Raw genomic sequence first — 14,425 nt, 5'->3', positions numbered from 1 at the left:
AATATCAATAGGTCTCATTAAATAATCACATTTGTTAACCATTCATGAATTAACCCTTTCTGCTTTTAATACATAATTTTTTTTTATACTTTTGTGTTCAATTGTGTTGTGAATTCAGAAATCCATTTAATTTCTGAAATAAAATAAAAAACATGTTGAAATTGTGCAACCCTAAATGCTCAGAGTTGCCATTTTGCAACATTTCTCGAAAACTAACCCAAAACAAAATATGCATAAAAATAGATTTTATAACTTGTGGCTTCCTTAAACACTTTCAAGGAGAATTATTATTTTTTTTGCATCAATATCAATGCTTGGGTCTGGGGGTTAAGACATTTACATTATCAAACGTATTCATTGTAAGATCGTGCATTTAATGCACTCAAATTACAAATTTTGTCCTACTTTTAAAAGACACCATGACATATGCACACCTGCTTTTCTCGCACCAAACAGCTAGAGTTGATTGAGTGAACTTGAAAACACACCCTCAGTTCAATGCCAAATGCCTGTTTGTGACATTTCACACACTCAACCTTTAACACTCTTCTGTGTTAATAGACAGGATAAGCTGGTAAACACGCCTTCAACACACACTTTCTTCAGTTTGATTGGTGGATGTACAATCAGGCAATTTAGACATTATTAGGTTTAGTCATCCATATTTATTTGCTTCTACATTGTAAAATGCATCCATGTCCTGGACACAAACAAATGGGCATGGCATTTATTATATGAAAAACATGTACTAGCAGTAGACAAGTCAAGAATTCGTAAAACAGTGACTTCATTTTCTAAACAAAATATACATGTGGCCAGTGAGGAATGGATACAGCGTTTGAGGGAGAAGCTAAGACATAGAATGAATTTGAGAGGCGTGGCTTAAATCATTTGAATTATGACATCACAGGAATGGCTCAATGTCAACATCAATGGCAGAGCAGGGCATTGTCAGCTCAAAACGACGGATGACATCAGGGTGAAGGACCCCGAGGTGTCCGATGCTTTTGCCACGTGAAAAGATCTCAGCACAGCGACCAGGAAAGTAGGTGGAGTCTGTAAGAAGGATAGATAGAAATAAAATGACACTACTCAAAAAGACAATAATAATGCAGAAAGCCAAGTCCACAGCAGTAAACCTGATGTTTACGTGTCATAGTTACTTTTGCAGTTTAAGTCTTCTGACACTCTCTTTTAAAATGAACAAGAAACGGCATTTAAAACCCATTTGACTTCATTTTACATTTTACTTAGTGACTTAAGGTTACCTTTATTACATTGTTAAAGGGGTCATGACATGCCTTTTTTTTATTATTATTATTTTAATATGTTCCTTGAGGTTCACTTATAATATTAATTAAAGTTTATTGCACAACAAACAGTCATGTATTTGTAAAACATGATCGTTGTCCAACCTCATTCTGGCCCTCTGTCAAAAAAACTCTGTTTTTGTGTTGCTTCTCCTTTAAGACTTCACAGTAAACACCCACAGCTATGATTGGCGTATGACTAGGCATTAATGCGTTGTTCTGGAGGTGGTCAGATGCAAATGTCTACTACAGTGTGACTTCATAATATGAAGGAAGTAGAGAATGAGTTGTTTTGGCAGCTTGGTTTCGTCAAATGCTCTTTTAGGTATGCGGAGGAAGTTTTGAGTTCTGAAACTTAAAGTATGTTTTTATAGTATAATTACCTCTAATATAGTATGTCAAAATATAAATGTCATGACCCCTTTAATTACTTTGTTAAAGCTTACAATTATACAATTGTATTTAATTGAGTGTGTACATAAAAATCCATGTTTAAAACCATGTCCTTGCTGAGAGACTCCAGCCAGTTTTCCTAAGCATCCAACTGGCCCGGTTGCTAGGGTGGGTATAGTCACATGGGGTAAACTCCTCCTGGTTGCTATAATGTGTGGTTCTCACTCTTGGTGGGGCACGTGGTGAGTTGTGCGGGGATGCCGCGGAGAATAGCGTGAAGCCTCCACACGGTAACGGCTCAACAAGCCAAGTGATAAGATGTGCGGATTGACGGTCTCAGATGTGGAACCAACTGAGATTCGTCCTCTACCACCCGGATTGAGGTGAGTCACCACGAGGACTTAAGAGCGCATTGGGAATTGGGCATTCCAATGGGTTAGAAACTCCAATTTGATATTAGAGGTTTAAAGAGACAATTTATAGCAGTGTTAGTCTGGTCAACGAAATTACAGATGAAAATGTTCACTAAGGAGACTAACACCGCTCTGAATTGTCTATTTAAACCTATTCTGCCCATCAGCTAGAAATATAGAACTGTAAGTAAAATAGGAGCTGAATCTTTTGAATTAAAAATATCCCACCAAAGCAACTGTAAAAGTTCCTGATTTGCTGACCTACTGCTTCCATTCAAACACTGTTAAATATTAACAACTCAAATCATTAAATATGACTCAAAGAGGCCATAAACCCCACTAACAGGTACACAAACACTAATCACTCAAAGTATCAGAGGAAGTACATCATGTTTACTTTTAACATTTATGACTCACCTTCGGCCGCCTGGATGTGGTATCCTTGGTTACGGCCTGGTTTGACATCCAACAGTTGCATGACCCGGTCCAGAAGTCCATGAATGACTTCAAAACCCGGACTCTTGTTGTAGAATATGGCACAAAGACGCCTGTTATTACGAGCACCTACGTCTGTGTATTTTCAAGTGAGAGAGAGAAAATGTATCAGCATCATGCATTTATTCAGAGCGATTCTCAACTGGTGGGTTCCGACCCAAAAATTGGTTGCATGTCTGTTCTGATAGGGCTGGGGAAAACAGTTCTAATAAATTTTGCATGTAATTATGCATGCAAGATATCAAAATAAATCTGGATCCTGAAGCAAAACCAGTTGAGAACCACTGTTTTTTTTATATGGAGATGTCAAAGTTGCACATTGAATTTCAGTGTCTACACCTTTAGTTTCGTCCTTAAGAACGACATCTGAAATCTCAAACAGTTTGAGAGGAAGGGGCATCTTCCTGTTAGCTGCGAGTGTTTTTAAGAGACCAGGTAAAAGAGATGTGCGCGCCACCTAGAGGGCAGTAAAAGCCAGTATTTATTAGTCAAGTTACAATGGTCAAATGTAACAAATCATTTACAGAAGCTCTAAGCTACCAACTAATTAATTTAAACTCTGACAGAGCACCCTCCGGTGGACAGATGTGAGAAATACAAATGAGGATTGCACTGGTTGTGTGTTACCTCAAACTCTGCAGTCTTTGGGTTGGAGATGTGCACTGCTCTGGTTTCTGCAATGTTTTTCCCAAGTTTATCAGCAATATCTTCTTGTGAGCACTGAAAAGAGAGAAAAAGACAAGATACATTATTTTTTGTTCATTTGAAACCCATACCATTTTATTGAAACAAAGTTTCAAAAACGGTTTTAGAAATCACAACCTTGAGCACATTAAATATATAGTAATGTATGTAATTAATGAATTCATTCTGTCATCATTAACTCAAATTATAAGTGACTTTATAAATGACAGAATGTATCACACAATTCATATGGACTAGTTTTATCAGTCTTTTATGGTGTTTTTTGTCATATTTGGAGCTTGACATCACTCAATCACTTTCATTGTATGGAAAAGAGCAACATCTCATTTTGGCCCATAAGGGAAAAAGTCATTTTGGCTTCATATCAAGAAAAGGTTCAGTTATGTGACTATTCATCAACGTGAAGAATCATGTGAATTATGATACATTTCATATGTAAAGAGGTTAACCAACGGTACCGCCGCTCCCTATAAGCAGACTACGCAGTCTGCGTAGGGCACCAACTCCCTAGGGGGCACCAGAAAGTCCACTGGCTGCCCGTACTCGCACATTATACGTTATTTTAGACGCAAAGGGAGTTGCGGAACACAGATGATCGCTTGGCGCTTATATCACGCAACACAAACAATTTACAGAGGAAATTTACATGTAAAAAGACTAAGCAGCAAAAACAGCCTGTTTAATAGTAAGGGTCAGAGAGAAGGTGAAAAACAAAATGATTATGTTTGGTGAAAGAAACCATAACTAATATTATAAATCAGGAGTTTTCAAACTTTTTGATGCCAATGACCTCCATATATGACAATCACCTTGCGAGGAACCCCCTCCTAAAAAATATATTGGTTGTGTATAATCACCACAGAAAAATTAAGAAAAAATTGTCACAAAAAGTGTGATTATTATAGTCAATTTAAAGACTTAGCTTTTATATTGTTATTGTGCTAAAGCCAATAAAAATTATTAAAATATGATCTGTATGATGCACAATTTATCTGACAATTATTGACCAAATTAAAACCATTGACTATAACCATCAATATTAAACTCTATGGAACCGCCAGAGAGTCCAAAGGGGGCGCTGTATCCCAAAATGTTTTTACGCTCAAAACATCAAAGAGTCCGTATACACAAGTCAGGCATATGAGGTATCATTTAAAAGCTTCAAATGTGAACTTTTAGAGATTTTGCATTTATATGCTATTTAAAATAACAAATTAAGGCCTAAAACATTTGTGTTGAAAATTACCTAGTGGAATAAAATGAGACTAATGAGAGGTAGAGTGTACAGAACCACAATTACATGTTTACAAAGTTACGACAACCACATAAAAAAAATAGTTTTTTTTCTTCCAAAAAAATGTATATTCTGTTTATCATAAGATTATACACACATACAATATTATTTATGAATAATTGGAGTCTTTCTTTTATTATTTGACCAATTTCTTTGCAATTTGTCACAGTATGTATGAATGGTGCGAGTTTAAATTTGAGTGTGTAAAAAAAATAACAATTTTCCCCATTTAAATCATTGTTATATTTTTTTTATATCTTGTATTAAGGATATCTTAACATTTTAGCCTGTCATGTGTTTAACAGATCCAAGCCATGTTCAATGGAAATTATTTATTGTTAGAATAATAAAATAGCTTTTTAAAGCATTTTTAAAGCACTGTTACTAGCAAAACAGTGATTTGATGGCAGAATAAGGAGAGTCAGTATCATATGCATCCCTAATTATCTGGAAAATATTTAGCCTTCTTATTTCTACCCTATAATTGAGTAATGTTAGATGTATATACTGTATAATAGTGTCATTATAAATGGTCTTAATTGATAATATAGCCCCATTTAAAGATTTTCAGGCAAATTTGAAATGAAAGAAATAGGAGAGAAGTGATATTGTACCAGAGCGAACGTCAGAGCTTCAGTAAATCCAGCGGAGGCAAGGTCTTGCCTCAGTAACTCTGTTAATTTATTTAGGGGAAGCTGAAAACACATGAACACACTCGTCACAACTCAATCTCAAGCGTCAACAGATAAATCTTACGTTTTGATTGGCAAGAATGAATGTTATTCTCTAACCTGATTGGCTACCGTGTAAGTGCGGGGCGTGGTCCTGACAATATTGTTAAATCCATAAGCCATAGCTGCATCCTCCATGATGTCACAGGTGTGGATGATATCTGAGCGTGTGGGCGGGATCTCAACCTGGATCTGATCATCCTCACCGCTGACCTCTGACTTCAAACACATCCGGGTCAGCAGCTTAGCTATACTTTCTGCTGATTCGCTGAGCAAAAAGGAAACAAGAGAAGAAAATGTCTAAGAGATATTATACAACAGTTAGTTCCGGTCCTTGAATATGATTGGACAAGAGACATTCCAAGAGCGCTGATGTCTCACACCATCAGCACTCGGACGTGTTACTATTTGTATCACTCCACTTGTGTTCGTGGCATCCTAAACTAAAGTGTAAGAGCAGCGCAGATGTCAAAAACCAGCTAGATGAGTGTCTTCTCATTTTTGACTGTGACATTAAAGCTTTTAGTCAGGAGGTGGCGACAATAGACCGTTTTGATGTGTTATGAGCAAGTTAAGTTGACTGAGTCAGCGCTGTCAGTCAGCAATCGGTTTCTTTAAAGTCATAGGCACTGTCTCTCGCTCCATGATCGCTTGAATTACTATTACACTACAGCTGGGAAAAACAGTTAAACTTATAGCTTCAGCATTAAGGCTTATCACAGCTGAGAGACACAACAGACGAATAACATAAGGTGCTTACCTACCAGAGTTTCCACGTTAGGAGGAGATTGTAAACATTCAACATGGGGAAGGAGAGAATGAACCGGTGAATGTGAAATAATCAGGGAGGAGCCCGCTTGGACGGCTATTTTGTACACAGAGAAAATAGGATGTATTTGACCAAATGCCGTTATCTTCAGGAAGCTGACTAACACTGCAGCAGAGGAATAGAGTTAAACAGCTGTAGCTTTAATGTTCATCTCTGGGAGTCACGGGTAATTGCACATGCTCAATCGCGTGCACGCGCTCTCTCTCTCTCTCTCAAACACACACACACACACACACATCATTGTTTCTTCAATAACTTGTTAGAAACAGCCCAAGCTGTCATTACTAGTTCTAAAGTGATGAGTTAAACAGCTGAAGTTATAATGTTCATCTCTGCTTGGGAGTCACGGGTAATAGTACATGCTCAATCGCTCGCTCTCTCTCTCTCTCTCTCTCTCAAAAACACACACACACACACACACACACACACACACACACATATCGTTTCTTTAATAACTCGTTAGAAACACCCAAAGATGTCGTTACTAGTTCTAAAGTGATGAGTTAAACAGCTGTAGCTATAATGTTCATCTCTGCTTGGGAGTCACGGGTAATAGTACATGCTCAATCGCTCTCTCTCTCTCTCTCTCTCTCTCTCTCTCTCTCTCTCTCTCAAACACACACACACACACACACACACACACACACATATCGTTTCTTTAATAACTCGTTAGAAACACCCAAAGATGTCGTTACTAGTTCTAAAGTGATGAGTTAAACAGCTGTAGCTATAATGTTCATCTCTGCTTGGGAGTCACGGGTAATAGTACATGCTCAATCGCTCGCTCTCTCTCTCTCTCTCTCTCTCTCTCTCTCTCTCTCTCTCAAACACACACACACACACACACACATATCGTTTCTTTAATAACTCGTTAGAAACACCCAAAGATGTCGTTACTAGTTCTAAAGTGATGAGTTAAACAGCTGTAGCTATAATGTTCATCTCTGCTTGGGAGTCACGGGTAATAGTACATGCTCAATCACACTCTCTCTCTCTCTCTCTCTCAAAACACACACATCATTGTTTCTTCAATAACTTGTTAGTAAAAGCCCAAGCCGTCATTACTAGTTCTAAAGTGATGTTTTTGTATAAGTAACGGGGGCTTGGGCACATCTTTTGAACTAGCAACTGCAGATCCTGATCAGTGGCGTAAGAAAGAAGTTCCATGCACAAGTTAGATTTATTTTTGTGACAGTCATGTTTTTATTTACTTGTTCATTGAACTGTTGTTAAAAAGCACCATCACACTCACAATCGTGCTTTATGGCCCTTAATCATCACAGCAGTGATTACCTGCGGCAGAATCACAGCTGTGCTGATATAAGGTCATACAGCACTCTCGCTTGTGTGATATTGCTTTAATATTAAACATTTACACTGTTCTGAATTTCAGATCAAACTTACTTGATCCCGACTTTTTTGTTGATAAAATCCCCAGAGAGCGTCTCCATCCTGTAAGCCAGCTCCTAGAGTTGACAATCAGCAAAAACAAAATGTATAACTTATTTTTAAAAGTTCATTTTAATTAGAATGATAGACTGATCTCATGACAATTATGTGACTGTGGCGTAATTTGTTTTGCAAAATTATTTTTTTTTTAATTATGTGGTTCCTTGGAAGTTTCGTGGCAGTCTTGAAGTGAAATATCCACTGTGTGGTGCTAAAAGAGAGTTAACTGTTAAACGAGGCCTATATAAAATTCCAAACAGATTAGGGTTTTAAAGGTTAATGCTCTATCAAGTTTTAAAACAACAAAACCAACCTCCCTACCCTAAACCTTAACCTAACCAACAGTGTCATAATAAGCAAATGTGAGACAAAAAACTTAATCGCTGAAGACGCCAAGTCATTTTGTGGTGCTTCTGACACTTTAAGCTCATGTGTTGACTTTGTGTGAAGAACAGGGCAAAAAGTAAGTGTTTATGAACTGATAATCTGCCTTTTTACTCGTGATTTGGGTGAAAGTGTATCTAAAGGTATGGTTACATGATTCAATGAGACCAGGTTTAGAAATTAGATAATTATTTTAACCCTTACAAAAAATCTAAAGCAGCCACAAACTTGCCTCAAATTTGCAGAAAATTTGCCAGTCGTTATTTTCGCATGCAAATGAGCTTTTGATTCGCCACAAATGTTTGCCAGAAGCTTTACAGCTCTGAACTCTCGATTTTAGTAAGGCGAGTCACAAGAAACAATGTTCTAAAGTAAAATAGGAACCTGATACTTGATTATATCTATTGGGAATTTATTAGACTGTGAAATGTGGTCTCTATATCATCTGAAAAATAAAAAGGGATTGCTGACATCAGTTGAAAAGGGGAAAGCATTTGATTTCAGAGAAAAACATATTTCTCTTTGGGATAACATGAACCAATTAATCATTCATAAAAAGACCAGGAACATGTATTATCTAAGTAAATAGGGTCAATTTTGATTATATGTTGACTTCATGTTAACCTTCTTTAACTTAGATTATATTCATAGCGGTGTTTGAAGTTAAATTAAAAACTGAATACTTACAGGATACACACACATTCTGCCATCAGGGTAAACGACCTCTGCCTCTTCTGCCCTGTTAGAGAGCAAAAAAAGCACATATCACTACTGAACAATATGCCACAACACTTTTAAAAAATAAAAACGTCCTTCTTGATTAATTTCTATGAGGACACTCAATTATACTTATAAATATAACTCACGTGAACGGCTCCCCGCAGAATTCACTGAACATGGTCACCATCATGTCCAGCACAATCTTTGCCTATACACATTAATAAATGTTTTACATGTTTACCTGCATCCTACATTTAAAACACTTTATACACACTCTATATGTGTATTCTGGTTTTATATGATCAGTTAACAAACATGACCAAATTTCTGTACCAGAATTTAGCTTACCTTTGTAAGATCTGTGGCTGTACACTCAATGAATATGTTCTTTGTGTTTAATGAAATTTTGCTATGGTCCCCTGGGACAAAAAAACAACAACAGACATTTAAACGAACTGATCTTTTATATATACAAATCTATGCAGAAAATAAGGCAACAAATCTAACCCTAAGCTCAAACTTAACATAGAAATGAAGTACATACAGTATACTGTATACATGTCAAAAATACTAGAAAAGGTAGGGTCCTCCCAACTATGTTCATTTCTACAGAGAAATAGTATATATGAACAATTTCAGTCAGGATTTAGACCTCATCACAGTACAGAGACTTCACTTATCAGAGTTACAAATGACTTGCTCCTATCATCTGATCGCGGCTGCATTTCTCTTCTAGTGCTTTTAGATCTTCGATACCATAGATCACAACATACTCTTCAATAGGTTGGAGAATTATGTTGGCATTTGTGGACTTGCATTAGAATGGTTTAGGTCCTATTTAGCAGACTGCTACCATTTTGTCTATGTAAACAATTATGGAGTGCCACAGGGATCAGTTTTAGGGCCTCTGGTTTTCTCCTTATAAATGCATGCCCTGGGAGATTGTGACGAGGAGGAGGGAAGGGCCAGGCCATGACTACACATGCCGTACTACTGTACCCGTTACTGTAATCGAATTACTTTTAGGCACAAAAAGAAGTGTAACACGTTACATTTAAAATTATTGTAATCAGATTACAGTTACTGACTTTCAATTAAAGTAATTACTTTCCAAGTACTTGGGTTACAAATATTTAAAAAAAAGTATTATTTATGTGTAATACAATTAAAATGTGTATTCATATGTAGGTCTGTTTGCATTTCTGTGACATCTGAAGGGCGTGTGACAATGAACAAAGAGAAAATAGACATTATTTTGAATTTGTGGAGCGGAAAAAGAGTTTTAGAAAGTCACTTAAAAGTAAAGTACTTAGTAAAGTGATTACTTTTTCAATGAAGTAACCAGTAAAGTAATCTGATTATAATGTGAGAGAAGTAGTTAGTAATTTTTAGTGGATTACTTTTTTCTTTTTTACTTACCAAACAGTTGACCTCTAGTAAATAATACAAGATTATGCCTTGTGTGAGTGTATATATGTATATTTGACTCACCGTTGATGATAGGAGGCATAGACAGGACGATTCCGTTGCTGTCGTATATGATGGGGTAGAGAGGTTCATTCTCAATTATATGCAGGTAGTGTCTCAGATGACTGTCAGTCTAAAACCATAATATTGATTACATTTCCTTTCTCATTGAGTGATGCTGTTGGACATAAATCTTCTAATCAATAGGAGCACAACAAAGTAGCAAATCAAGTGCATTTATTAGTGTCAGAAAGCTTTAACAGCTAATAGAAGCCTATCCCAAAGACTTCGCCAATCAGAGCTCACCTTATAGAGACTCATGAGCTCGGTGGCGGTGTATACTTTGCTCTGATTGAGCGGTTTGAAGAGGATATCACCAGGCGGTTTGGCTGTGTAGGTGAAAGGGCCAGAGATGGTGTCCAAATCATGAGTTCCTATGGCAACCAGAGTTCTTTTCCTGAAGAAAGAAGAATGCATTGATCATTTCTGCAAAATAATCCTCCGGAGACTTCTCATAGTAAAATAAGATAAGAGCCAATAACCTGCAGATGTTCTGGTGCAGTTTCTCCTGCAGCTCTATGAAGCTCTCGTATCGTTCCTGAGTGAAAGTGATGTTGCGCAGTACAGCTGCTACTGCGTGAGGCCTCACAGACGCCGTCTACAGGGACACAGAGAGGGACACGTGACTTCATTGTCAGCGCAGCCCCTTGTCGATTACTCTCCATGATCGTCCTCCATTTCTCACTAGAGCTGATGGCTGTTCGCATCAGCTCTTAAAGGGATAGTTCACACAAAAACGAATATTCTCTAATTATTTACTCACCCTCATGCCCAGATGTGTATAACTTTCTGTCTTCTGCAGAACACAAAGATTTTTAGAAGAATATTTCAGCTCTGTAGATCCTTACAACGCAAGTCAACAGGGTCCAAAACTTTGAAGCTCCGAAAAGCACATAAATGCAGCATAAAAGTAATCCTTACGACTCCAGTGGTTTAATCCATGTCTTCAGAAGAGATATGATATGTGTGGGTAAGAAACAGATCAATATCTAAGTCCTTTTCTTTTTTTTTAAGTTATTCTTTTGTTTTTGGTGATTCTCATTCTTTGTGCAAATCTCCACCTACTAGGCAGGGAGGAGAATTTATTGTAAAAAAAGGATCTGTTTCTCACCCACACCTATTATATCGCTTCTGAAGACACAGATTTAACAACTGAAGTTGTATGGATTACATTTATGCAGCCTTTATGTGCTTCAAAGTTTTGGAACTTCTTGACTTCAATTTGATGGACCTTCAGAGCTGAGATGTTCTTCTAAAAATATTTGTGTTCAGCAGAAGAAGAAGAAAGCTATATACATCTGGGATGACATGAGGTTGAGTAAATGATGAGAGAATTTTCATTTTTAGGTGAACTAGCCCTTTACGATCAAACAATTGAGTGCACTTTTAACAAATATGAGCTCGATATAAAACACTCACCTCCTCAGTTATGACCAGCCGCTGAGGCTCTGCTCCATTCACAGGACTCACCCTCTTGTATCGTGGCGCTCCCATCCTATAAAGACACAAAACTGTATAAAGGCAAATTCATCCTTATACTTCAAATTCACAATGTGCACGTCAATTAACCAGAAATGCGAAGTTAAAGCAACAGCAAAGGTATTTCAATGCATATCCTTATAGATAGAAAAAGTTAAAATACAATTTAAATCCAGGGTCTTACTTCTCTTTGAAGACCTGCAGACCCCTGACGAGTCCTTCCAGACATAGCAGATCATAACGGTTGGCTGGAACGTCGATCTTATACAGTACTACATCAGACGCCCCCTCGGCCTTCTGATCGCCCTGTTCACGGCTTATGATGTCCTTCTCTGATGTCTTGAGAGACAATAAGGACAAAGTAATGCATCAATGCATGAGTCAACAGTAAACAGGCAAATGTAAATAGATTAATTAATAGCATAATGACAATTTTGAGGAATAGCATGATGAATACATCAATGCAATATATATATATATATATATATTACAACAATTTTAAATATATATTTTATGAATTTATTATGTGCATTATACTATAACAAAAACATGTAATAGGTAAATATCAATTATAATATTTTATTTAAATATTTTATGTAAAAATAAACCATATTTACTGGTTCATTACATTATAACAAAAACATGTAATAGTTAAATATCAATTGTAATTTTTTATTTAAATATTTTATGTAAAAATAATCCATATTTACTTGTTCATTAAATTATAACAAAACATGTAATAGGTAAATATCAATTGTAATATTTATTTAAATATTTAATGTAAAAATAAACCATATTTACTTGTTCATTACATTAAAACAAAACATGGAATAGGTCATATTTTATTTAAATACTGAATGTGAAATAATTCATATTTACTTTATTTACATAGCAAATAACAATAAAACAATCGTAAACACTATTTGACATTAATATAACACAGTCACTTCAATTATCAGCTTGTAAATTAATTTAATTTCATGACTTACGATTTCATCGAGCTCGAGGCCAAACTCGAAGCATAGTTCATCAAACTCTTCATCAGCTAGACATAAGAGAAATATATATATAATATTATTTAATGCATTATAATGACGTCATCGCGGTGCTTTCCATTTGACAGCCGAGCTTTTCTAATGAATGAAGAATACTAATTACATTATAAGACAAAGTATTTCTGCCTTTAACTAGCAACAGACTCTAAAACTATATACTCAACTACAATCCAAAATATTATCAGCATTCATTAAAATTTCTGAATAATGTGGATATGATGCAATCACTGCGACACACTGGAGAAATTAAACTCGTATAACTCGAATTAATTTTGAGTCACAATATCAACTCATTCAGCAATTATGAAGTGATAAACGGTTGAACAAATGAAGTACATGATGTTATTTATTTACTTAGATAGTCCTCCATCATTTTCCCAAAAGGAAACACAATCACACACACAGTTAGCTCTTTTTTTCCCAAACAAAGATGACACTGTTTTACTCCGCTATGTTTATAAATATGTATACATGTCAAAACACTGACTGTATTTTTGTCCGAGGGCATCAAAGAGCAGATCTCTCTTCACGCTGACAGTCGGCATGGTTACAGCTGATCACCGGAGTCTCATCCGGTTCCGGAGAGCACGACACTAACATCCGTTTTCAAAATAAAAGCCCGATTCGATACAGCCATATAATGTTTTACAAAATAAAAGTCTCATATTTTTTTTTTGAGAAAATTGCACAATCACTGATCATTAAATGGTTAACAGTAAACAGCACATACAGGTAGCATAAAAGTAATCCGTACGACTCTAGTGGTTTAATCCATGACTTCAGAAGAGATATGATAAGTGTGGGTGAGAAACAGATCAATATTTAAGTCCTTTTTTAATATAAATCTCCACAAAAGAAGAGTCCTTCTTTTGTTTTTGGTGATTCTCATTCTTCACACATATCGCCACCTACTGGGGAGGGAGGAGAATTTATAGTAAAAAAGGACTTAAATATTGATCAGTTTCTCACCCCCACACATTGCTCAGTGAACAGGTCAGTGAAAGTGGAAAATAATATTAATATATAAAATATTTTACTGGTACTGAGTGTGAGATTTATTTATTATTTTTAAAATCTGACACTACACAAAAAAATTTAAATAATCAAAATAAATGTTGTTGCTAATCATTGACATATCCCAGACTGTGATAATCTGTGGGGGAAAAAAGTGGCATTATATAAACAAACTGGCATTTAAATGGTTAAAATCCTGAAAATGAATACATATTTGGTAGTTATGATCAGGACTGATCCTGATAATTAAAAGTGGAAAAGAATATTAATATATTCTTTTCTTTTTATATTCTTATTATTATGGCAGTTTTTTGACGCAGACATTTTTGTCTTCTAAGGATCTCTGAGTAACTTTTTTAAATTGATGCTAAATCGTTAAAATTATTTTAGAGTATTTAAGTGTTGTGATTTCTTGATTTAATTTAATTTAATGTTAATGGAAAAAGTTTAATACAGTTTCAAGTAGCAATTAAAAGCTATTCAAGGGGTTCAAGCTATTTAAGTACATATGCAACCAATATTAAGTCAAGTCAAGTGATTTTTATTTGTATAGCACTTTTCACAACACACATCGTTTCAATGCAGCTTTACAGAAAATTGTGCATTAACAAAAATGTAACTGTAATA

General features: G+C 35.8%; 1 protein-coding gene across 1 annotated transcript; it reads right to left on the bottom strand.

Annotated features, from left to right (window-relative positions):
* Nucleotides 1-17: 17 nt before the first annotated feature.
* LOC127630178 (phenylalanine--tRNA ligase beta subunit-like) lies at nucleotides 18-13,368 on the bottom strand. The gene is made up of 17 exons (XM_052107650.1): nucleotides 13,272-13,368; nucleotides 12,719-12,774; nucleotides 11,914-12,068; nucleotides 11,670-11,745; nucleotides 10,733-10,848; nucleotides 10,497-10,647; nucleotides 10,215-10,323; nucleotides 9,072-9,142; nucleotides 8,870-8,931; nucleotides 8,691-8,742; nucleotides 7,575-7,636; nucleotides 5,402-5,609; nucleotides 5,225-5,305; nucleotides 3,239-3,331; nucleotides 2,951-3,068; nucleotides 2,534-2,686; nucleotides 18-1,056 (listed from the first exon to the last, which is right to left on the bottom strand). Exons 1-17 carry the CDS (start codon nucleotides 13,327-13,329, stop codon nucleotides 905-907), a joined length of 1,773 nt encoding a protein of 590 aa, XP_051963610.1. The 5' UTR covers nucleotides 13,330-13,368; the 3' UTR covers nucleotides 18-904.
* Between the last annotated feature and the right edge of the window lie 1,057 nt (nucleotides 13,369-14,425).

Source organism: Xyrauchen texanus, chromosome 36, assembly GCF_025860055.1.
Source record: "Xyrauchen texanus isolate HMW12.3.18 chromosome 36, RBS_HiC_50CHRs, whole genome shotgun sequence".
Lineage (NCBI taxonomy): Eukaryota > Metazoa > Chordata > Actinopteri > Cypriniformes > Catostomidae > Xyrauchen > Xyrauchen texanus.
The sequence above is the reverse complement of the archived record's forward strand: the minus strand, read 5'-3'. Positions and strand labels throughout refer to the sequence as shown.